The sequence below is a fragment of the Trichechus manatus genome, unplaced genomic scaffold, assembly GCF_000243295.1.
Source record: "Trichechus manatus latirostris isolate Lorelei unplaced genomic scaffold, TriManLat1.0 scaffold00007, whole genome shotgun sequence".
In the NCBI taxonomy this organism is placed as follows: Eukaryota; Metazoa; Chordata; class Mammalia; order Sirenia; family Trichechidae; genus Trichechus; species Trichechus manatus.
Genome location: NW_004443943.1, coordinates 834,748 through 860,803, shown reverse-complemented (window position 1 = coordinate 860,803; position 26,056 = coordinate 834,748). Strand labels below are relative to the sequence as shown.

The 26,056-nt window shown below is 36.4% G+C and overlaps 1 protein-coding gene across 3 annotated transcripts in view; it reads left to right on the top strand.

The window, feature by feature from the left end:
• REEP3 (receptor accessory protein 3) overlaps positions 1–26,056 on the top strand; it is a 71,856-nt gene that overhangs the window by 13,779 nt on the left and 32,021 nt on the right. Inside the window, exons 1-2 of one of the 3 annotated variants that reach the window (XM_023739171.1) lie at positions 10,923–10,975; positions 15,809–15,912. Coding sequence is in view for 2 of the 3 variants with exons in the window: in XM_023739170.1 (XP_023594938.1) it covers positions 10,916–10,975 (60 nt within the window). In the remaining variant the exon portion in view is untranslated. Of the gene's footprint in view, positions 1–10,902; positions 10,976–15,808; positions 15,913–26,056 lie in introns of those variants that run through there. The other 2 variants (XM_023739170.1, XM_004369844.2) reach the window with 2 other exon arrangements.

Here is a 26,056-nt window from a genome sequence, read left to right as displayed (position 1 = left end):
AAAAAAAAAAAAAAAAAAAAAAGTCAGAGGGCTTGATAGTGCCAACCAGCCATCATGCTGGTTTTGTGCTGTAATTACTGATATCTGAGTTAAATTAGGTGGTATTATAGTAGGAGCCCTGGTGGTGCAGTGGTCAAGTGCTCGTCTGCTAACCGAAATGGTGGTGGTTCAAACCCACCAGCTGCTCCACAGGAGAAAGATATGGCAGTCAACTTCTGTAAAGATTACAGCCTTGGAAACCCTGTGGGACAGTTCTACTCTGTGCTATAGGGTTGCTATGAGTCGGAATCAGCTCCATGACGATGGGTTATAGTTCTTGTGGCACATGTTTGCTTTCTTTTTCTGTTAAGTTGACCAAGATAGAAATAAACGTCCAACCTCTCTGATTTTCTTGAGAAAGAAAGTACTTAGACATTCCCTCCCTCAGTTGTCCAGCTCAAGAGAACACAGTGTTTTAAAATGCTTTTACAATGTTTAATCTTTATATTCTACTTGTTAATTTTGTAATTTAATTTCTGTTATTTGTTTGCTCTACAAAATAAGGAGACCAAACCTTTCAACCTCATTGATGTAAGATAGTAACATGCAGGGTGTCCTTGAGAGGAGGGAGAGTTCTCAACACAAGGAAGGACATTGTTCTGGCTGGAGGGAGTGGTGTGGGAAAAAAAATTACTGAGTTGGAGATATTGGAGGAACTGGAAAGATATGCATAAATGAAACGAAGGAAGTGGTTTAAGAAATATAACATTAGTGTTTTGATTATAAAAGCAATGTCATAAATTTAGCTTTCATTAAGAAGCAATGGTGAGTTCACTGTTGTATCCCTAGTGCTAGAAGAAACAGTGCCTGGCAGGTATGCCATAAGTGCTATTTGTTTTTGTTTAGTGGAGAGGAAAGAAAAAGATTATTTGAAAGCAAAATATTAAATTCACTTCAGATTGTGTGGAGCCTCATAAAGAGTTGTAGTGCTCATTTGTGAGGTGACTGTAGCTTGGACTGCATAGTAGGTATGAATGTCCTATGGGGGGACTTGGCAGCAATTTTAGATGAGTTCAATTCAGGGATGTTCACTTCATGGTCATGTAATACCAAATAAATTGCATAGAACAGAGTAGAATCCATGTTTATGGCTTTTCTTATTCATCCTCTTTTTAATTGTATAAAGGAATTATATTTTAGGAAAGGAAATTTTCTTCACCAAATTTGGTGATTTTTCTTCACAAAAAGCTTTATTTTTTTTAACCCTTAGATTACAACTGATCTCTCAAGTTATCTTTAATGTTGATGAGGCTAATAGGTAAATTCGGGTTTTAACCAATTCTGTTCTTAAAGGGCTAAATAAAGCAAACAGTTCCTCTGGATTTAGAGTTACTAAAGAGTCAGAAGTTGGTTGGATGATGTGAGTAATTCTTACCTCTTTCAGGTATAGCCGTCTAACCAGTTTGATAGGAATTAAAGAGAGGGAGATGAATGTTAATTGAAGATGTAGATATTCCCCATGTATGCAGACGTATATTGGTGGGTCACAATTATAATTACTTAGAGAACTTCTGAATGTCAACTTCATTCAGCTGCTGATATTTATTAGAGATTTGTTATCCGCTATATATTGTAGGAAGTACAAAGTTTTTTGGTATGAAAGAAAGAGCACAGGTTTTGAAATTAGAAGTTCAGTGTTTCATTTTTACTTTCTTGCTGGATGCTTGATTCATAAGATCTTTAATCTTTCTGAGCCTCAGGTTTATCATTTATAGAAATAGAATAATAGCACCTACCCCACCTATGCATTTCTTATTGATAGTGCTTTTGGCAGTCAGAATGGGAAAATTGAACCTGATAAACTGGAATGCTATACATGTGGGGCCGTCACCTTCTTTCAGCTGTGTGAGCTATTCTGTGGAACTCTGCTCACAGGACGCGCTGAGTTACTGCTTGAGTGCGTCAAGGGTTTGTAATCCTTAGTTCTGTAGTGTATTCTGTACTGAGCTAAGCGTTCATTTCAAACATTATTTATTTATTTTTGGGCTTGCCACGTAACAGTTCCTTGTGGTTGTGGTGGGGGGAAGGGGCAGTGGCTAGCGGAGAGGGAGTAAGGGGATGATGAACTGTGAGTCTAATTTGCTATAGATTGATTTTCCCCCCTTAGATTGATCTTTAGATTTACTTTTGGGAGTAGAAATTAGCAGCTCTGGAGTAAAATTAGATGTTGAGTATGAACAACATGAAAATTCCAAGCTTCATAGCTCTTGATGACTAATTCAAAAATGTACGAAGTCTTTCAAAGGAATCTTTATTGTGCTCTTCTTTCCTTTCCAGTTCTAAACTCGTACTTTTGGTTATAGAATTCAGGGTTTGGGTTTTTTTCCAATTACTTTGATTTTTCTTCCTGTATGTAATTTTCGTCTCTGGAAAATATATTTGTCTTTAGGGTTATAGCTACCTGATGGCCAGTTAGGTGTTTTACTAAATGGGAATTTTCTACTAGCAGGGATTTTTGGCAGCTTATCTCTTTTTCTTGAAATTTATGGAACACAAAATTTCATACATTTTTTGGCAGTGATTATTGCAGAAACTTTTGCTACGTGATGGCTGCTTAATGAGTGGCAGAATGACTTATATAGGAAGTATAACATAGGAAGAATATACACAGGTATACTGGATCTTGCTAGAACTTGCACCATGTCAGCAGATTCCCTGGGTAATCTTATTCATTTGGTCTTAAGCAAACACAAATTCTTTATTTGCAAAGATATGCTAAATTGTTGTCACTTTAGTTTGTGTAACTTTTTTTCCTCATCATGATTGCTTAGTTTTTGTTTTGTTTTGTTTTTATTTTTTTAGCATCTAGGTAAAGGGTAGAGTTCAGCAAAAGTCAAGATCACCTATAGTCACTTTCATGTGACTTTAAAAAATCCTGTTAGACTGAAACCAGTTTTCCACACTGACAGCATATTGCTAAATCCTAATCAGTTTCAACCCAGAACCAAAGTAAGCGTAGTATTGTTACACCTTAGTTTGTTGAAGATGCAGAATTTAGAAATTCAGATTCTTGTGCCCCACTTCCAAAGATTCTCATTACCACGCTATTCTTATGCACAAACAGGTTTGTAATCCAGGTGACCAGTTATTGGGATAATTTTAAAATAGTTCTCAAGGGTCTACGACCCCTTGGAGGATTCTACAATTCAGCGAAATTACATTATCTCAGAAACCTGCTAATCACATTTATCTATTGAGATTTCTAAGAAAGAATTCCTCTAGGGGAAATACACTGATTTGAAAAAGCATCCTAATATACTGGTACATCTGTCATCATTCTGATATTTGGTCCATAGTTTATTTTGTTTATTTAATATTAGCTATTCCATTTTAGTTCATCTCTAGTCTCATTGAGTTGTTTTTGTGCTTTAGTCTAATAGAACACCATAATTATAAATTTTTAAAAAATCGAATCATGATTCTGAAAGCAGTAGAATAAGTAGAATTCCTGTATGAACAAGATGAAGTATTGTTACTACTCAGTAAGTGCACTGATTTAAATTATTTTTTTAATTTAAAAACACTTATCTGATTGAATTGTTTATTGGCCAGCATGAGTTCTGATTGGTTGGCACGTGTGTTATATTAGTTGCTGTATATTTTTAATATTAGTAACATGTAGATTATTATCAGCAATAAATTATTTGTTATATTAGTTTTAAAAAACTATTATTCAAATGCCTTTATGTAACTAGAGAGAGAATTTGTAATTTAAAGATAATTTTAGGTAAAATTAAAAGTAGTTCAGAATTTTGATCAAAGACTGTATAGAAGAATCCTGATCAAAAGGGGGAAAATTCTCTTGGACACCAGACTTTCTGGAGCCATGAAGACTGGATGAACCCCTGAAATCATCTTGAAACCTTAAGCCAAAAATATCCCCTGAAGTCTTCTTAAAATCAAACAGTAGTAAGAAATGTCTGCCTTGAGCATTACACCCTTTTAAAAACTATCTACATGAGATCAGATTGACAACAGCAACTCAGAAGATTAGATGGGAACCTTAGGATGTGGTGAGTTTATGTTAATGGGGAAGGACCAACTCAGAAAAGGAGGGTGAGAATGGTTGTACAACTCGAGGAATGTAATCAGTATCAGTGGATTGTACATGTAGAAACTGTTGAATTGGTGTTTGTTTTACTGCGTATATTAAAAACAACAACAGCAAAATAAATTTTTTAAAAAAGAAAAAGTAGTTCAGAAATTAAAAGTTAACATCACTAACTGTATTATTTGGATTTTTTTTTTTTTTTTCTTTTAGGAACAATTTATACACTGCCTGGTATCTTATCTTAGAAACACAGTTCAACTGTTGAAAAAAACGGCTTTTTCAATGGATTTTTGATGCTTAGGATGTTTTTTCAAAGCGGTTTATTTCCCCTGGGGGAAATCTTTCTCATGAACCTCAACAAATCAGATGCATGTGATTAGCAGGTTCCTGACAGGGCTACTGACTCACCTGCCTTATGCAATTCGTCTGTTAAAGAGCAATTTGACACTATATATCAAAGACCTTCAAAAGCTCAGATACCTTGGCTCACTTATACCACTTCTAGGAAAATGTCATTAGGAAATAAGCAGTGATTTTAAGCATGGATTCTGGAGTGAGAGTGCCTGGCTGTGAACCCAGCCTCCAAACTTAGGTGTATGTTGTTGTTTACAAACTTACAAATGTATATAAGTGTCATATAGCAGTTTAAGAAAACTTGGGCAAGTTTCTTAACTTGTTTAAACTTCAGCCTTTGCATCTGTAAAATAGGAGTAAAAATAGCATCTATCTCATGGTATTATTCTGAGAATGAAATGAAATGATACACATAAAGTGTTTAACATTGTGCCTAGTATAAAGTATCCTGTAAATAATTGCTGTTATTATGATCATGGAAAGATTGTCCATCATAGCATAAATTAAACACATAGGAAAGAATTTGAATGATTATCGTTTGTATGAAGGAATAGTATACCATGTAGTTGTTAAATGATGCTCTTAAAAAATATTTCAAGATATAAGAAAATGCTCATAGCGTATCATTGAGTAGAAAGGGCAGGATAGAAATCTCTATATGTTCTAAGTTGTTCATTGTTTTTTAAAAAACTGGAGAAGATAATACCAAAATGTTAAGAGTAGATCACTGTTAATAATTCTTAAAACTAGGTGATAAGTATGTTGCTGTTAGTTGCTGTCGAGTTGGCTCCAACTCATGGGAACCCCATGTACAACAAATACTGCCCAGTCCTGCACCATCTGCATGATTGTTGGTATGCTGAAGTCCCTTGTTGCAGCCACTGTGTACTTTGAGTGCCTTCCAACCCACAGGGCTCATCTTCTAGCACTTTATCAAACAATATCATGTTGTGATCCGTAGAGTTTCATTGGCTAATTTTCAGAAGTACATCACCAGGCCTTTCTTCATAGTCTGTCTTAGTCTGGAAGCTTCGCTAAAACCCGTCCACCATGAATGACCCTGCTGATATTTGAAATACTGGTGGCATAGCTTCCAGCATCATAGCAACACGCAAGCCACCACAGTACAACAAACTGACAGGTGGTGGGGTGATAGGTATATGGGGATTAATTATATTAATACTATTCTATTTTTATACGTTTGCATTTTTATAATAAGTTTTTTAAAAGTCTGACAATAAGAATAACATTTAAAACGTTTAAATCTTTGGTATTAGAGCTTTGTGACCTGTTTAAACGTGAATTAACTTTTTTTTTAAAGCATTTGAGGGAATGTGCTATATCAGACTTAGGAAAAAATTGATTAAAGTTAAAATAAAAGCATTTAAATGTTTGGAAAAACCATTAACAGAGACTTCACTCAGGAATGGAATACCGGTGACTTTTCTTTTTTATTCTTTTCTGCATTTTCCAAAAATTCTACAGTTAGCTGTTGTTAGGAGCTTAATCAGAAAAAGAAGTTTTAATTTATCTTTTATGAAATTATGTGGATAAATTTTATGCTTTAATGACATTATGACTCCCAACGTGCTGCTTCAAAAATGCTGTAATTCTCTGAAGAAATGTTGGGGAAGGATGGATTATGTCTGAACATTTGTCCAGAAAATAGCTATTTTAAGCACTGTCTGTATATGAAAAAGATACAAAGACCATCTCCACTGTTGCATTCTCATAAGTGATTTTTTTTTTCTCTTTTTAAATAGCATAAATTATTCAAAATAGCCAACATTTGTGCATTTCAATAGGAAACTTCACCTTATTTTGGGAGGGGGTGTCATGAATATTTTGGCAGTTTTCCCTCTTTAGGCAGAAATAAGACTAAAAGGAAATGAGTAAGGGTTTCTTTCTGCCTCTGTAACTGAAACAGTATTCAAATTTATAGGTGAATTTTATTTGTAGCGAGTAGTCCCTTTATAAACCATGAGTTTATCTTGTAGGTGGCCTTCTAAAATAAACTTTATTTGATTTTCTACACTGTGCTCATGATTTGGCCTTATGCCTGGCCTCCCAAGTTGCAAACATCTACAGTAGACCCAAATGTTAAATACAATAACCCAAAAAAAAAAATCTAAAAAATATTACCGATGTTAGTAATAAATTACTAAGTAATATTAACACTGGGGCAGTAATAAAGTAAAATACTATAGTGGCAGTCCTTAAAAATTGTTCCACTCATAAGACATTAATCTTTCCCATGTTCCAAGTGAAATATATTATTGTTTTCTCCCCTTACAAGAGAGTTGGTTAGGTGTTAGGGATATTGCATTTATTTGCTTGACTTATTCTGTTCAATACAAAGGTTAAAAAATAAAGGGAGAGCACTGTATGCATAGTATCACCTAGCACTGAGCCTTTATCGGAAGTTAGATATATAGATTAAAAATACATCAAAAAATTTAAAACAGAATATGCTAAATTCAAAATGACTAATCCTGACAAATTCTTCTAAAAGTTAAAATGAAAGTAATTTAAGTCTGTGGAGGAAGTTTGGATCTTGAAAAAAGATATGATTTAATTAAACATGGGGGGAGGGGGAAAGGTAGAGAAGAAAGAAAGGATGGGAAGAAAGGGAGGAAGAAAAATGGGGAGAGAGGGAGGCATTCCAAGCAAGAAGTGTACATTCCAGGAATGAAGTAGAAATACAAGAAGCCTACTGAGGAAACCATGTTGGAACAGATGGTTTGTATAAGGCAATGGTTTTCAAATTATGTTCTGATGAGCCCCTACAGGGGCTGGTTGGCATGGAAGTGAGGAGGCCAGCTACTGGAGTCTTTAAGCAAGGGTTCTGCAGGTATACTAAAAAGATTAGTCAGACAATGGAGCCAGAGGAATGTGTTGGGAAACTATTCAGTAAGTCAGATGAGATGGCTTGAGCCCAGATGTATCATTGGCCACATGTCTGAAAACAAAAGAGGGAGATGGATGCATGTACTCTAACCAAGGAAGAACCAATAGGAGTGGATTACAGATTGGATGGATATAGTATCAGGGGAGAGGAGTCAAAGATCCATCCAGAGATAGAAATGAAGACTCTCATGTTGAATTTAAATCTATGGTACCAGATTGTATAAGAATATGGAAGATAATACATTGATTGTGTCCAAATTCTAAAGGAAAATGCAAAGTAGATTGAAATTGTTAACTTGAATATGCAAAATATAATTGTATTGGCTAACTAGGGGATCCTACATACCTAGAGTCTACACGGAGGATGAACATATGGCAGACCTGGGAATTGTGCTGTTGTGTACACCTTGGTCCTTAAGGATAGGTGCTTATTTGAATAGAGAGACTGCTTCCTTAGAAGTCTCTAAGCTGGAAAGGCTTTGTAGAGAGCCCCTGTTAACGTGAAAAGCCCTAGGCTCTGTGGCACAGCTAGAAATTCCATATCTAAAATCTGGGAGTTGGCTCTAGGTGAAGCAACATTCACAGAGTAGTATTGTTAGGTAAAGCAGAGATTGCTAATGTTGTGGCTTCCAGCTGATAAGGGATAATATAAGCCCAGCAGGAGGAGACTTGGTATTCCTCCGACCTGTGACATAAGCCCCAAACCCAATACTCAACTTTGTGAGGGACAAGAAAGTCACTGGGAATTTCTGCCCTTCTCCCAAATAAAAACTATAAATGAACTAGATAGATAGATACATAGAGATAGATAGATAGAGATATTTACTTGCTCTCAGGGTTAGAAAAGCTTGTTTAACATAAATGTAAATACAATATAAAGATTCACAAATACACAATATATGCAGTTCAGCAAAATTCACAAACAAAATCAAACAGTAAAAATAACTTTAAAAAATATTGGTTAACTTAGCAGATAGAAAAGCAGTGCATGGAATCAACAACACACCAGTAGCAAAAAGTACACATAACACCCAGATTTGGGTTTCTGATACTATTCTCCAATAAAAGCAGCACTAGGGTTCCTTAGAGAAACTGCCAGTTCTAGAGCTGGGTCCGGAAATACGCAAGATGAGCCAAGAGCATTTTGTAGTGCCTGAAAGTAAGGAAGTGCTCCCAAACCTTACAATGATAGCATGTCAAAGGGGGGTTACAGGAGCAAACTGAAAGATCTCCCAATGGCCAAAGCTTTGAGCAACAAAATAAAGTAGTATTAGACTATAACCCAAAGTGTAAAGTAAAAATATCCATGAGTCCATACTGATATAAGTGATTGAATAAATAAATTACTGGGGAAGAATGGACAAATCTGCTATGCAGGAGAATTCCAAATAATTTGTGTAGATATTCCCCACTCAGTGGTTAAGCATTTAGCTGCTAAACAAAAGGTTGGCAGTTCAAATCCACCAGCTGCTCCTTGGAAATCCTATGGGGCAGTTCTACTCTGTCCTGTAGGATTGCTATGAGTCAGAATCGACCCAGCGGCAGTGGGTTTGGGTTTTTTTTTGTTTGTTTTGTTTTGTTTTGTGTTTTTGGTATTCCTCCCTCAAAGAGGTAGAGTGTGTCTCCCCACTCCTTAAGAGTGGGCTGCACATAGTGACTTCCTTCCAAAGAATACTGTATGGAAAGACGGGGAAAGGGAGGGCCCTTAGAGTGGAGAAATCTGACAAACACTACCTCAGTCTGGTTATCAAGGTTAACATCACAGTGATAAGTCGTGTTGCTAGTATGTGCCCCTGATATGTAACATGATGAGAATGGTGCTTTACCTCCATGATCTTCCTTCCAAAACCCATAACCCCAGTCTAATCATGAGGAAAACATCAGACAGATTTCAGTAGAGGGGCATCTTACAATATACTTGAATAAAGTATGGACTTTGGTTAAGAGATAATGTATCAATACTGGTTCATTAAACCAAAAACCAAACCCATTGCTGTGGAGTCAATTCTGACTCATAGGGACCCTATAGGACAGAGTAGAACTGCTCCATAGGGTTTCCAAGGCTGAAAATCTTTATGGAAGCAGACTGCCACATCTCTCCTGTGGAAAGCGTGGTGAATTGGAAACACCAGCCTTTCAGTTAGCAGACGAGGGCTTACCACTGTACCGCCAGGGTTCCTTATCGAGTTAATTGTGACAAATGTACTGTACTAATGTAAGATGTTAATAATAGGGGAAACTGGGTGTGGGGTATATGGGAACTACCTGTACTATCTTTGTAGCTTTTCTGTGGAACTACTCTCAAATAAAAAGCTTATTTAAAAAAATAGACAAAAGGATACCATACACTCCATGCATCAAAAGACCAGTAGACACTTGGAAAAAAATCAGACTTACTGGCATTCAGAAATGCACATTAAAACAGCTGTGAGGTTATTATTTTTCTCCTATTTATCTGGCAAAATAGCTTTTTTTTTTTTTTTTTTTAATATTGACGATGATTTCCACAATTAGCAATGTATAGGAATGTAAATTGACACAAATTCTTTGGAAGGCCTTTTTATAATAGATAAAAATAATGTGTATCCTTTGAAGCAGCAACATTACAGCCAGGAAGAGACCATCAATGTACACAAAAAATGTTTTTTACAGTGTTATGTACAGTAGCAAAAACTCAGAAATTAACCAGAAGCCTATAAATCCAGGATCATTTAAACCAACCTTAGGAATCTCAATGTAGAATGCAATGCAGACATTAAGACTAATACTGTAGAATAATATTTGAGGACGCATGAAAATGCCAATTGTAAAACATATATACTATGTCATGCATTTCCGTGATTATCATTTCATTATAAGTGCATATCTCCTGGATCTGGGATTTGGTGAAATAATCTTAAGAGATACTATTAAATTAAGTTCTTTCAGTGAACTTAGTGGTTTAAAGTCACTTTATAAATGACTTGAAGAGTTGTTTTAATACATATTATAATAAGTATATCAAGTATTGTTCCACAGCCCTGTCATTATATTTAGATGCCAGTACTTTTTAAGCTAATGGCAGTGAAGGACCACTTTTTCATTACCACAAATGTATGTGTGTGTGTTTTCGGTACATTACACATACAGATAAAAAATGGAATGCACAGTCAATAAAATGTTCCCTGTGGTTACCTCCGACTGGTAGGATAAGGACAATTTTTATTTTAATTTTGGTGACTTTCTACATTTTCCAAATGTTCTTCAAGAAATCACAGAATATTTTTTGTGATTAGGAGAAAAACGGCTTTAAATGTTAGTATTTTTCAAAAAATACGTATTTTATTTATATGAAACTATCCTAAAGCATTGCAATCATCTTTTTGTAAAAAAGATTGATTTTCACTTCGCTTTGCTGAGTGGGAATAGTTTATACACAAATTGTCAGTCACACAGATTTATACTGTCATGAGTTTTCCATGTACGTTCTACTTTTCTATTAGGTGAAGTTTTCATGAGCTGTTAAAATCATTGTTGTGTTTGATTAATCTTCTCATACTTTTTACTTTTAGGTTGGTGTTTGGAATGCTTTATCCTGCATATTATTCATACAAAGCTGTGAAAACAAAAAATGTGAAAGAATATGTAAGTATAGTTTTATGAGTGCTTAATTCAGGCTGAATGTGTAATGGTATACAAGGTTTGAGAAACCATCATTATTTTAGAAACATCTATAATGTTTTGGGTTAAAATAATGGTTTAAATGTGAGGTAATGAAATCAGTCTTTTTTTTAAAAAAAAAAAATCTTGAAGACAACGCCAAAGTGAACTTTCAAAAATAATTCACTGTCATTGGCATTTAAATAAATATATGGTTTCCAAGGTAAGTAATTAGAGATAGCTGTAATTTAGTTTGTATATTCCCGGGGTTGGTTTGGGGAGTTTTTGTTTGCTTGTTTTTAGCCTTATAAATTTATTGATATACTAAGAATATATCTCTCTGGGCCCAAAGCCTTTTTCTTGTTCCATTAGGGTTTTATCACTTTCTGACCCCTTCAAATATGCGGATACCTCATCACTACTAACAGTATAATCTTTTTTCCTTCATGAATCAAGCTGGATTTGTAATGATTTCCTTTCTACCCCTCAGTGTTTTTTCTTCTCTTTCAGTTTCTTCTTCCCTGTTCCCTAGTTGTTTGATGGGTTTTTTTTTCTTCCCTTGCTTTTCCTTACTGTTTTTATTTTTTCTCATTTCTATAAGTTCTTTTCATTCCCAATTTTATCCATACTGTTTAATATAAATGGCCTTGCTCACCTATAAATCTTGGCATAGTTTACTATGTGTGATGGAGTGAATTTTCAGAGAATAGCAAAAGCATATCTTATTGGTAGATAATGAGCAAGGGTAAGCAGTCAGTACTGAGATAACTGCACATCAGTGCAATTTCACCCCCTGGTGAAATTCACATAACATAAAATTAATCATTTTAAAGTGAACAATTCTGTAGCATTTAGTGCATTCGTAACATTGTGCAACTACCACCTGTATCTCACTCCAAAACATTTTATCACTACAATATAAAGCCCTGTACCCATTAAGCAGTTACTCCTTATTCACCCTCTCTCCAGACCCTAACAACCACCAATCTGCTTTCTGTTTCATGGATTTGACTATTCTGGATATTTCATATAAATGAAATCATAGAATATGTGACCTTTGCTTCTGGCTTCTTTCACTTAGCATAATGTTTTTGAGATATCCACACTGTAGCATGTATCAGCACTTCATTCCTTTTTTATGACTGAATAATATTCCATTGGAACCCTGGTGATGCAGTGGTTAAGAGCTCTGCTGCTAACCAAAAAGGTCAGCCGTTGGAATCTACCAGGCAGCTCCTTGGAAACCCTATGGGGCAGTTCTACTGTGTCCTATAGGGTCACTATGAGTTGGAATTCACTCGAAGGCAGCGGGTTTAGTATTGTATGTATATACCACATTTTGTTTATCCATTGATCTGTTGGTGGACATTTGAGTTGTTTCTACCTTTTGGCTATCGTGAATAGTGCTGCTATGAACATTCATGTACAAGGATTTGTTTGAGTACCTGTTTTCAGCACTTTTGAGTATATAGCCATGGTTCATTTTAAGGAAGCTTGGATGGTAGTCTTCTTATCCAGCTCATTAAATGATTAGAGATCATTGTTCTTTATTCTCTTTTTTTATTGTTGTTTTATCCCGGGGGAAACTGAAACCGTTGTAACTAACCTATTCTATTGGAGGAACCCTGGTGGCATAGTAGTTAAGAGCTCAGCTGCTAACCAAAAGGTCAGCAGTTCGAATCCACCATCCACTCCTTGGTAGCCCTATGGGGCAGCTCTACTCTGTCCTGTAGGGTCACTATGAGTCAGAATCTACTCAACGGAAGTGAGTTTTTGTTTGGTTTTTTATTCTATTGGTACTTTCATAGAGTCATTTTTTCTTTTTTTATAAAACTAATTTTGAAGTGAAGTTTATACAAATTAGTTAGAATGGTGGAATACATCTAGCTAGTGGAAGTAAAGAAGTTACTTGGTGGAGCTCTGAAAGTTTTCTCTCCCTTTGTCCTAGTTTCCTAGTGTTGCCGTACGTGTCTTAATAAACAGAAATTTATTGTCTCACGGTTTTGGAGGGTAGAAATCCAAATTCAGGTCATCAGCAGAGCTATGCTTTTTCTGTGTTGGCTCTAGGGGATGGTCTTTCATTGTCCCAGTCAGCTTCTGTAGCCCTGAGCATTCCACCCTACTCTTGTATGACCTTATTAATATAACAGAAGAAAAACCCTATTTCCAAACATGCTCACATTCACTGGTACAGGGGTTAGGACTTCATCGTATCTTTTGGGGGGCATACACAGTTCAATCTGCAACAACTTTTATCTAGGTTGGTGAAATAATCTTAAGCAATGGAAACACATTAGGTCCTATTAGTAATTTAAAGTCATTTTATAGATGCCTTAAAGAGATGCATTTTAATATATGTTGTAATAAATACTTGAAGTATTGTTTCACAGTACAGTACTGTCACACATTACATAGTTTTTAGAAGCCAGTGCTTATCTTCTATAAAAGTGATTTTTAAGGAACCTGTGGAAAGAAATTAAAGACCAGTTTCTTTAATTTCCAATAAGTCATACACTAATACTTTTATAAAATAAAATAAAAAATTATTTACTAGAAAAATGGAATGGAAAAAAAAACAAAAACATACAAAGAACAACCCAACTTTTTTTTATTACTGTATCCAATAGACATGAAATTACTCTGTGCATTTTTGTAATTAGTTGGAATTGACTCAATGGCGCACAACAGTAGCAGTCCTGGAATCTTAATTCAGCTTCGTAAGTTCATTTAATCCTATGTAAGAGAATCCGTTAACATTCTTACTTGAACTGATGAGAAAACTATACAACTTGATATGTGTTTATTTATATGGATGGGTAGATACTTAGCGTATTGCCTTGCACAGTTCTCTTTACACAATAACTCATTATTAACAAAGAAAGTAAGAGTTATCTGTACATAATATTGCTGTGAGGAGCCTTGGTGGTGCAATGGTTTAGCATTTGGCTACTAACCGAAAGATCAGGTGGGAAGTTGAAATCCACCAGCAGCTCCTGGGGAGAAAAGACTTGATGATCTGTTCCCCTTAAAGATTACAGCCTAGGAAACCCTATGGGGCAGGTCTACTGTGTCATATAGGGTCGCTATGAGTCGGAATTGACTCAGTGGCATACAACAACGGTATTGCTATAGTGTTGTGACTCTGAAAAAAAATTTTTTAATCATCCCTTTGGGAAGACCAGAATAATGAGTAACAGAAGCAAAACTAGGGAAATACCATATTTTCATGCAAATAACCCATACCTTCTTCATTTGTTTGCTGGCCATGCCCTCTCCCCGCCCCCTCCCCCATATCACGAGGCACCCTCACAAGCACCGCCATGCCGATCCTTTTCCACATGTTGCTGTAAAAAAAAAAAAAAAATTAGTATAGCGTGCTTATGAAAATACCTCGCGGAGGGGAGGGCAAGGCCGGCAAACAAATGCAGAAGGCACATGTTATTTGTCTATCAGTATGATAGACAAGTAGGTGGCCAGAGCTGGTTTGATAATTACATGGTTATCAACCCTACTTCACAAATAAAAAGAGAGCTAAAAGCAAAAATGTTCACATATTTGAACAGGAAGTGCAAAGCATCTGCTTTTGACAAGGAAATACGATGCAGCTCTGAAGACCTCCCAGTAACCAAGTTGTCTGCCATCAAGGCTGCTAAACTAAACTGAGATGTCATCTTGGAATAATAACAACACCTTGTGTTTATGTAATTTCCTACCAATTTCAAAATATGTCTGTATATTGTCATATTAGTTTCCTATTGCTTCTGTAACAAATTATCACATCCTTAGTGGTTTAAAAACAACACAGATCTATTACGACTCTAGGGGTCAGAAGTCTAAAATGGGTCCACAGGGCTGTGTTCCCTCTGGAGGCTCTAGGAGAGAATCTGTTTCCTTGTCTTTTCTGCCTTCTAGAGGCTGTCCTCATTCCTTGGCTCATGGCTCCATTCCTTCATCTTCAAAGCCAGCAATGTCAGGCTGAGTCCTTTTCACACTGCCGTTTCTCGTTCTCCCTCTTCTGCCTTTCTTGTGGCCCACCTGGATAAGCCAGGATAATTTTCCCATCTCAGAGTTAGCTAATTGGCAACCTTAATTCCATCCACAACCTGATTTTCCCTTCATTGTGTAACCTAACATATTTACAAGTTCTGGGGGTTAGGAAGTGGAATTGTGATGGAGGGGCAGCAGGAGCTATTATTCTGCCTACCACAATAATACCTCACTGGTCCTTATTACAACCCTATAAAGTATGCATGGAAGACATTCCAATATTACAAGCTCAGAGAAGTTAATTTATCCAGGGTCTCATGGATTGTACAGTCAGGATTGGTACCAGATTGGAGATCTGCTGTTTCTAATATTTTATTCCTTCTCCTCCACCATGCTACCTTTAAAAAGGTACGTCCGGATCCAAGCTTCACAAAAAGAGTTGAAACAGCTTTCACAACCAGCCGGTGAATGTACTTCTGATTAATTCCAAAGGTAGACCTTCAGGGGCCACAACCATATGGACACTTCCAGGAGGGGCAATGAGGCAGCTTACCCAGAACTAGGACCAGACCCATAAGCATCTAAGTCAACTGTGAACAAAGAGTTTAAAGAAGAAATGAGACTTTTTTTTTAATTGCTGTACTTTAAGTGAAAGTTTATAATTCAAGTTAGTCTTGAATTCATACATATAAAAATTTATACATACATTGTTATGTGACCCTAATTGCTCTCCCTATACTGTGACAGCACATTCCTCCTTTCCACCCCGGATTTCCTGTGTGCATTCAACCAGCTCCTGACTCTCTGCCTTCTCATCTCACCTCTGGACAGGAGCTGCCCATTTAGTCTCATCTATCTACTTGAGCTAAGAAGCACACTCTTCATGGTATCAAAATGAGACACTTTTAAAAGTTCTATAAAGTCTTGGCAATCCTGTAAGTATTTCCAACCTAAATTTACCTCTATTGAAAAATTTGAGAATCACTTTCTTGCACCCACCTCTTAAAGGAAGCTAAGTCTCACCTAAACTTAGCCATCCAGTTTAACCTCTGACTGTAATTAACAGTTTTATCAGGACTCTGACCTCATAAAGGTTTCCTGTATGGTAATTCTGTCCAAATTTGCTTTATTTTTTCATACGGTAGTTTTTTAGTAAAAATAACCTTCTTAAAATTGCCATTATATTTTTAATAGCCCTTTATACCGTCTCATATTATATTGTTATTTGAACACGTGTTTGTTGTTCTCCCACAGAATGTAAATTCCATAAGGGAGGAGTTTTGTTGCTTTGTTAATTGTTACATTCTCATTGCTAGAACAGTATATGGTATATAATAGGTACTCAGTATTTTTCGAGTGAATGAATGAATGAGAAAAGGAAGAAGAATTGACTTTTATGTCTATATCAAATATTAAATTGTGTTTACAAGAGCATGTATATTTCTTAATTGGATTGGTCTAGTTTCTCATCTTTGATTCTGTAAGTTACTGAGTATACAGTTCAGTCTGAACACTTATCCCAAAGCCTGGTTTCTCTGTGGTATTTGGTTATGACCTAAATTCCACTGATACCTACTTCAAAATTATTTTCAGAAAGCAAACATTTTCGGTTTATTTACTTCTTCCCACCCTAACTACTACCATTCCCCTTAAGCCTGCATATAGTAGATTGCACCTGATAAAACAGATGCTGTGTTCAAATCAAAACAAATGGAAAGTGCTGTATATTTTGGCAACCCTCCTTTCTTCCTCTGCCTATTTTTAAAACAGAGCTTTTTCCTAGGATATAATTTCCTGTATAGTGTGGCTGATATGGCCTACTTAAAGTCTTTCAGTCTTGCAGTAATTGAAATGTAAACTTACTGAAGAGTTAGTATGGTTTTGCAATTTTTTTCAGGCTCTTACCGTCTCATGACTTGAAAATAGAGTGTTTACTTCCAAGTCGTATGTAATTGCTGTAGCTTTTCTAGGAAGCCAATGTTCTTATTCTAAGAATGCTGAAAAACATGGCAATGAGAAGATTGACTAATAGCACTTAAAAATCAAAATCAGACGTTTGGTCCTGAGATTTACTGTGAGAAGGAACAAAGAACAGAAGAACCCTGGAAGAGCACTCTTTTAAGAGGCCTAGAAATGGCACTCGAAAACCCCATTGACTTTGGTTTTGAAAGTGACCTAATATTTGGCTGAATATTTGGGGGAATTGAAAGTGGATAAATGTATGGTACAGTTTTTGCTGATTAGTGAACCCTGAAGTTGTTTTAGGGTGGAGAAAAGGAGAAAATGTATCAAGTAATCTTTCTTTGTTGTTAAGATGTGTTCCTTAGGCATCTTTTGATATCTTGGGTTAAAAGTATTCATTTGATATAAGAGTTTTAATAATTAGGAAAGTATAGAGATTAACCCACTGATTAAGATGGGATTTTTATTGAATTTAGTTGTGTCAGGTCATGTGCTGGTCTGGTCCCCCCCCCCCCATTTTGTCTGCTTTTAATTTAGATTTTCTTTTTATCAAAGCTGTACTAATAATTTAAAGAACAGAATAGTTTTCTAAGGCTTATTATAAAAAACAGTTCCCCACCTTCCCCATTCTTATTTTTCATTCTCTAAAGGTAGCTGCTTTCATCTCTTTTATCTCAATCTTTTAGCATTTGTTATGGATTGCAATTGTATTCCCAAAAAATTTATGTTGAAGTCTTAATTAACCCCTAGTACCTGGGAACATAACCTTATTTGGAAATAGGGTCTTTGAAGATGTTATCAGTTAAGATGAGGTCATGCTGGAGCAGCCTGGGTCCTAATCCAACCTGAGTGATGTGCTATAAAAAAAAGAAGAAACACAGAGAGACAAAGGGAAAAGGACCATGTGATGATGGAATTATGCTGTAGCTGCAAGCCAATGAACACCTGAGGCTACCTGAAGCTGGAAGGGACCAGAAAGGATCGTCCCCTGGAGCCTTATTAGAAAATGTGGCCTTTCAGACACCCTGAATTCCAACCTCTAGCCTCTAGAACTGTGAGGCAATGAATTTCTATTCTCATAAGCCACTTTGTGGTATTTTGTGGTGCTGTTTTACAGCAGCCCTAGGAAACTAATACAGAAGTTACTTCCATATTCTAAAATAACATGCTTATATTGTTATTTCTTAATCTTTCAGATAGGCATCATCAGTTGACTTCCTACTTTGAAGATGATTTATGTAGTTACCCAGTGCTAGGTACACATGCATATTTCCCTATAGCCTCCCAGCGTCATTATATTGTAATTTGGGTTGGATCATATTCAATATTTGCATTATTCAGATTAAGTTAGAAAGAAGCAATAGCATATAAAGATTAAGAGCACAGCATGTGGAACAAGGCTGCCTGGGTTATCCTCCCAGTCCTACAAATTTGAGCAGATTATTTGACCTTTCTGTGCCTCAGTTTCCTGATCTGTAAAATGAGTACAGTAGTAGGACTTAGCTCCTCAGGTGGTTATGAAGATTATATGAGTTAATGTACATAAAGCATTTAAACCAGTACCTGACATATAACAATACTTGTTATATAAGTAGCTTTTGTTACGTAAACACTACTTGCAGCTGATCTCTACCGTATCTTTCCATTACTGTTCTTTTCCTGCACGATTGTTTGTTTTCCCTGGTGTTATTTGTTTTTTTTTTTTTTTTCATTTATTTTATATTCTCTATGCTTATTGCAAGTGCTCACCCAAACTCTGTCCCAGTTGTGTAAATTGCTTCTTAGTGCATTCACGTCCACTAGATACTCAGGCGTGGCTGTTCTCTGGGCCGGCAGCGTGGCTCTCATTAGCCGCACAGCTTCCTCCACCAACGTGCTGTGGAGTCTCTTTATGTCTCTCTTGTTTTGGAGTCTCCATTTTCTTTTTTTTTTTTTTTTTGGTCCATTGAGGCCTTTTATTTGTATGTATGTATTACATCCCTAGAAAAAGAATCCCAGGATTTTCCCTCCTGTGTGTTGGTCTTGCTTCCTCGTGGTCTGTGATGCCAGCTGAGGTCATCAGTACAATGAAACCAAACTAATAGGCCGGAGCAGATTAAAAAAAAAACAAACCAAACTTGTTGCTGTCGAGTGGATTCCGACTCACAGTGATCCTATAGGACAGAGTAGAACTGCCCCCAATAGGGTTTCCAAGGAGGGCTGATGGATTCAAACTGCCGACCTTTTGGTTAGCAGCCAAATGCTTAACCACTGCACCACCAGGGCACTTTTCAAGATCTTTGAGTTGCACGTCAAATCTGGGGCTGATCACTCTACACTTATTTAACTCGCCTGTGTGGTTCACAACAAATTTCCCAGCCCTGTGATCATCAGTAATTTCAAATTCGCCAGTGTAACCATGCTTCATCACCACAGTTGGAAACCAAACGATGATTTTGGAGCACGGCCTGATGAGAACCTGGCGCTCTCTTCTGGCATTATTGATGCTCTTAAGAGTGTTGTCCAGGGTGTTCTTGCGCACCGTTACGGCGGCATGGAAAGATGGCGGAAAGACGGATTCTCCGATTATCCTCTATCTTCTTTCTTATTTTGATTATTGAAAGAAGTCTATTTAAATTTACTTAAAGTAAATTAGATGTATCAGTACATAACTTCATTGCTGAAGTAATTGATAGTGTTACAATCCTCAAGTCATTTATATTCTTCCTTATGAATTCTGAAAACGATTACCTCACAATCATCTCAGGATCATTACAACCCATCCACTTTAGGAAACAAGTGTTAAATTTGAATAGAATTATATAACTGGAGGGTTTCAAAGGAACGCTTAACATAGTTGTTTCTACAATTTTAGAATGTGAATTAAGAGTTACCCTTGACGTCTACGAAGTCAATTGAAAACATTGCCACAATTTTCACACTAAGATATAGCTAGCCATCATCTACTGACTTGTCCTTTTATAGCTTTCAACGCACATGCTTTGGAAAACACACAAATAAAAAAAAAATTTTTTTTAAATCTTGCAATAGCACTTAAACATAAGAGGCTTTAAGTCAGGCTTTTGTTAATATCTAGGAAGAATTTTACTAACTATAGTGCCAGTGAATATAGATTTTGAAAGCAGTGACAGAAATAGTTGTTACCATTAAAGGAAAATGTTGCTAAGAAGTAAATTGGAGGGAGGCCTAGCCACCTCCACCCTACTCCCTAGTGATGGAATAGCTTCAAATCATAAAAGCTGCAATAACTGAAAAACTCAACTGCCACCACCCTCACAGTGGGGAGAACTGTGTTCAGAGGCAGTCTGCCTTCCCCTTAGTGCTGTGCCTCTTTGTTATCTGTTTAGAAACCATAACCTCACTACTTGAAGAAAACCCCCAGTCAGTTCTGAAAGGGAGAGATGATAATTGACTATTAGAAAAAAATCAAAAGTGCAATAACAGATGGATTCAAAAATTAAAGCAAAGTAATACATACCACAGTTTATATTCTTGTATATAACAACTTTCAAAGCTTTTATTTTAAAAAGGAAGGAAGAAAAAAATGTAACATTCAACTCACAAAGCAAGAAAAATGTCAAAACCAAAAGAAAAGTAAGGATGTAAGCTAAATAAGGAAGAAAAGAGTATGAATAAAGCAACGTAAAAGCAGAAATGAATTACCAAGAAAAAAAAAAAGGGACTTAATATATCTAACAGTTGTTGCCTGAATAAATCTAATAAACACTTGAAGTAGCTACAATGGTTGGAGGATAGAAAAAGCATGGACAGAATGGGAAACAAGAAAAGAGCTTAGACAAGCAATACTAAATTTAAGTCACAAAGAAAATATTAAACTATCTAAAATTATTATTGAAATAACATCTTCTAATAATATCAGATATACCTGGGTTTTTTTTCTTCTTAATATCAGCTAAAAATTACCTTACTTGTGCAGTGAAATTTCCCCCTTTTACACGGTACCAGACTCTGCCTTTGGAATGCTCAGCTATGTACATCATTTTCCCGTTATGTAATTTTAGAAATGTACTGCTTTACCAACTACAGCTGTAATAATCAGATTGTCAGCCAGATTGCCATCACACTTTGAAAGGTCCTCCTAAAAATATAAAAACTAGAGCTGTTTCTGAAGATTTTAGCTAAGTAAGAGAAATAAAATCTTTCCCCAAAACCTCAAGCTACTTTAAAAGTACATGAGAAAGATATTACTTAAGAAATGGAAATGTGAAAAGATACTCTTTTGAAAAACTATAAAAAAAAATATTAAGGTATATTGTACAGATAAATATATATCTTCTGTCTCTTGGCTGTCAAAATAAATGTAGACTAATTCGTTTTTTTTTTTAAATCACAGATGCTAACCCTGAAGGTAAATGGAAAAACTCTTTAAAACATCTTGAAGTCACAGAAATAGATTGAATAATTTATATTTTAAAAAATTATAGTAGCTTCAAAAAGGTTCCAACAAGTAGCTTTTAAATGAAGATCTTACACTTTGGTTTACTGTGTTCCACAGATCCTGGTTAACTAAGAGTGTCAAAAGAAATTACTGGAGCACACTGGCAAAGTGTTTGCCATTGGCATTATGTTTGAATATAATTTCGGCTTACTAATCAAGGTTCTTAAGGAGCCCTGGTGGTGCAGAGTTAAGTGCTAACCGAAAGGACAGGTTGTCAGTTCAAACCCACCAGTGGCTCCACCGGAGAAGAGATGGAGCGATCTGCTTCCTTAAAAATTATAGCAGAGGAAACCCTATGGGGCAGTTCTACTCTTTCATGTAGGGTCACTATGAGTCAGAATGGACTGGATGGCACACAACAATCAAAGTTTACTCTTAGGAGAATCTTAGGGTGCTTTTTCCTTGGAAAGGGAGAGAGCCTCCAGGGAGTGGTAATTGCCAGATAGTTCTGGGCTCTTTGGATGGATAGACAAGGGGCACATTTCCTCATGTAACTTTGGAGTAGAAGGATCTGTCGGATTGCCCCTTCCTAGGTAATTTGCTCAAAGCTTTTATATCCTCCATTGATAGCCATGAACAGTACTTCTGGGAGGTGGACTAACAGCCCAGCTCCTTCCACTTTGTTAGGTTTTTGGTATTTTAAAAAAAAAAAAGATGATATGCCTAAACAGTGTTACGAAAATAAGGGCACACTTTAAATGTTTACATCGGACAAGTTATCACAAAAAAAACTGAACTCATCTTTTCTCCAAGCCCGTGGTTCTTACATTCTCTGTCTTAGGGAAGCATTCACAGAGCAGCCGCCCACTGCAGTGCTTCTCACACTTTAAGGAGCATTTGAATCCCCTGGTGATCTTCTTAAAATGCATAATTCTGACTTGATAGGTCTGGGATGGCCCTGACATTCTCATTTCAAACTGGCTCCGAAGTGATACCAATACTACTCAGCTGTAGACCACATTTCAAGTAGAAAGGATTTTGTGCATGTTCTCAACCCTTGTTATATATCAAAACTACTCATGGAACATGCTTTATAAACACCTGGCTGCCCTCTCTCTGCAGATTGTGATGATAGGACCTAGAAATCTATGTGTTTTTTTGTTTGTTTTTAAATTTCCAAGTGATTCTTATCCACAGCTAAGTTAAAAAACACTGATTACAAGACATCTTATTTTATTTTAAAAGTGGATAATCGTTACCTTGTGCTTTTTAAATAAATTTATTTATGCAGATAGGCACAAAATAACAAATAGTTTGTTTTAGAGATATTTGTATGTTAACTTGATTAACAACTTGAGATGTAGAAAAATAATATGTTGACAAAATTGATCACATAATATAATTAGGGGAGTAAGGATAATAAGTTAAACTTTCTCCTAGTGTCCATGTTTAGGGGCTGGCCTTAGACAAAATTTCTATTTCAGTGAAGTTTCCCTTTAGAATTATCCACCTCTGTCTCTGCACCCTTCTCCAGCCTCTTTGTTCCTTTCACTGTTTACCCATTGCTTTCATGGTGGCCTGTGCAGTGGTGCTCGGACAACCCTGCCTTACCCCGAGTGTCCTGGGGTCTATTACTTGCCCTCTTCCTCTCTTCACTCATCCAAATCTGAACTTCACTTCTCTCTGTGAGATGACTGCAGATGCTTTTGAAGGAAAGTAATTAATAACACAGGTTCATTCTCAGTAATGACAGAGATTTATTCTTCCCGGAGGGTTTTCTATGGGTCTTTGATTTCTCGGAAAGACCACGTGGTCTTAGTATTATAAAGGCCTGTTCTTGTTGTTTGAATGCTTATTGTATGTTTAAAGCATGCTGTCAAGCCCATGGAATAAAGCTATCACTCTTACATAAAGAATGAAATTTTTCAATCACTGCCAGCCCTAGTCACCTGGAAAAAGAAGATATGTCTCTGAAACTACACAGACATGGGAGAATATTTTTTTGCTTTTAGTGGCTAGATTATTTCCCTTGTGGATGTGATAAGATGGAATTCACTGTGAACATAGATGTGGAACTGGGGAACCCAGGGGCCTAAGAAGTGGTGCCAACCCTTTGGAATACCTCACGTAGGAAATGTAATGGGCCAAGACTTGGAGAAAACTAAGGGAAAGAAGGAAGTAAAATGAAAATTTAGAATGGAAACTAAGATGGCCAGGAAGAGGACCTAGCTGCTCCTCCTACCTAGGTAGCTCTTTCCTGTGCTGAAATCCTGGGATTCTGTGTGGTGCTATGAAAAGGGAACTGGGTCTCTTACAGATGCTCATTATCCCAAATAAATCAATAAGACATTAAATAACGTAAAAAGTGAAGTGTGAATTCTCATCCTGTGTGGATGGAGAGAATTATTTTGGGATTGAGAGGTCATTCCTTCCTAAATTCTGCTCCAGGGATAGTTCCTGTAAGCAGTTCCTCCTTTTTACAACTTCTTTTCAGCTCTCCTTCTTAATTAATTATGATCTAGTGTTTAAACATTTTTTCACAGTTCTCTCAAGTTCCTCAAACTCTGCTGAGGTCAGGAATGAGATACTTGAGGCTTCCATGACTCAAAAGCACTGAGGAAGGCCAAGACAGGATTGTGGCAGAGTCATCCATGTCTAGTTAGAGGCTCCTTGTTAATTACAATCTGCCAGATTTTAATTTGCTTAACATGAGATGTTGTTGAGTTGGCCCCTGCAGCTCATGGTGACCGTATGCACAATGGAACAAACCACTGCCTGGCCCTGCACCATCCTATGATCTGTTGGTTGCAGATCGAACCACTGTGATCCATGGAATTTTCATTGGCCAGTTTTCAGAAACAGATTTCCAGGCCTTTCTTCCTAGTCTGATGAAGATCTGGAAGCTTTGCTGAAACCTGCTCAGCATCATAGCAACACGCAAGCCTCCACTGACAAATGGGTGGTGGCTGCCCATGAGGTGCATTGGATGGGAATCGAACCTGGGTCTCCCTCATGGAAGGCGAGAATTCTACCACTGAACCACCAATGCCTCATTAACGTGAGATACATCTATATAATGGTAGACTTTCTCCTTCAAAGCTACATTATATATGAAGACTTTGGCAGGGATAACTAGAAACTGCAGGTAAACAGTTTTGCAGGTTCAGCTTGTGAAAGTCTAACTCCCAAACATCTGAGGACTGGGAGCTACAGAAAGTTAAAGGCAAACGGGCAGTGGAGGAAAAGCACCTCAGAGTTGAGGAAGCCCAAATCATTCCTAGCCTAGTATATTCACCCCCCACATATGCCCCATCCTTTAAAAAAAAAATACTTTTCAGCCACGGTCTCAATTTTTCATTTTGGATTCAACTTAAACTAGTTTATTTTCAAGCATGCTTCTAACTTGGCAGGGCTCTGGGAAAAATCCCATAACTGAGCCATCTGGGTTGGATAAAAGAGGGAGTTTTTCTATTTGATTTCTCACATTTTGTTCTTCTTTGTTTTTAATGGGGAAAAAATCAGTATGAAGTAACCAAATTATTGCTTAAAAGTTAATGAAACAGAAGGAGAAATGTTCTCAATTCTATACTGTTTTTAAAGAACTCTGTATTATAAGATCTTTCTGGTGTCTCTGAAATGTGGTGTAGAATGAATGCTTGGATGAATTGACTTGAGTGAATAACAAATAATGGCCAGAAAATAAAGTTCTCTTTGGGTGGTCTGAAATTCAGCAGTGTTTATTTCTCTTCAGACTCAGCAAAGATTCTTTTTTTCAGTGAAGCATATTTTAGTATTTTATGCTCAGACTTTACTTAGTGTGGTTATAATTTAAATCATTAGGCATATGTAATTTTTCACTTTAATTGAAAGACCAATTTTGTGGTTCAGAGAATCTGAAATTAAGAGAAATTGAAAAGTTGTTTAATCTCTGATAATTTTGAAAACAACTTTGACAAAACAGGCTATTTTGTATGTTATAAGCTGCTTTTTGCAATTCAGAGTTAATTGTTTGGATCTTATATCAATTCAGACATTACAGTTTAAGAAATAGTTCATAGACGCTTCCTCTGTGCTTGCTTTAGCACACATAGTATGCTCAGTTCTAGGAATGTGATGATGAGCAAGACAGTTTTGGTCCCTATTGGTTGTAATAGAAAAACAAGGGAAACAGATTTTGTAGAAACAATTACACAGATATGCTACAAAGGAAGAGTACAATACACAGATATTGTGTATTACCTTCAGAGGGGGTGTGCATAGTTAGAGAAGGCTTTCCTTAGGAAGCAAAGACATTTCATTCATACAAAGCAGTGAATAATATATAATGTTATATGTGATAAAATAGTAGTAGTAGTAGAATCAAATACTGTGTTTCCAATCACCCATTCATATCCTTTTATATATCTTCTTTTATAGGTCCTTCCCATAAAAGCTTCTGGGGGATAGGAACTTCTTGACATCAGGGTTTATGTATTTCATGTCAGTAAGGACTTTGTTCATAATAGGCCCTAAGTAATACTTATTGAATTAATACATCATGTTAGTTTCTCTTTTTATCATGTAAGTATAAATTAGTACAGTTATATTATTTAACATATATTATTGTTGATATCATTGCTATTATCATATCACACTTGCCACAGCAAGAATAAGTTATATAAAGATCTGATTTAAGGCAAATATTTTTTCATTAATAGGCGATTGCTGCTGCAATCCCT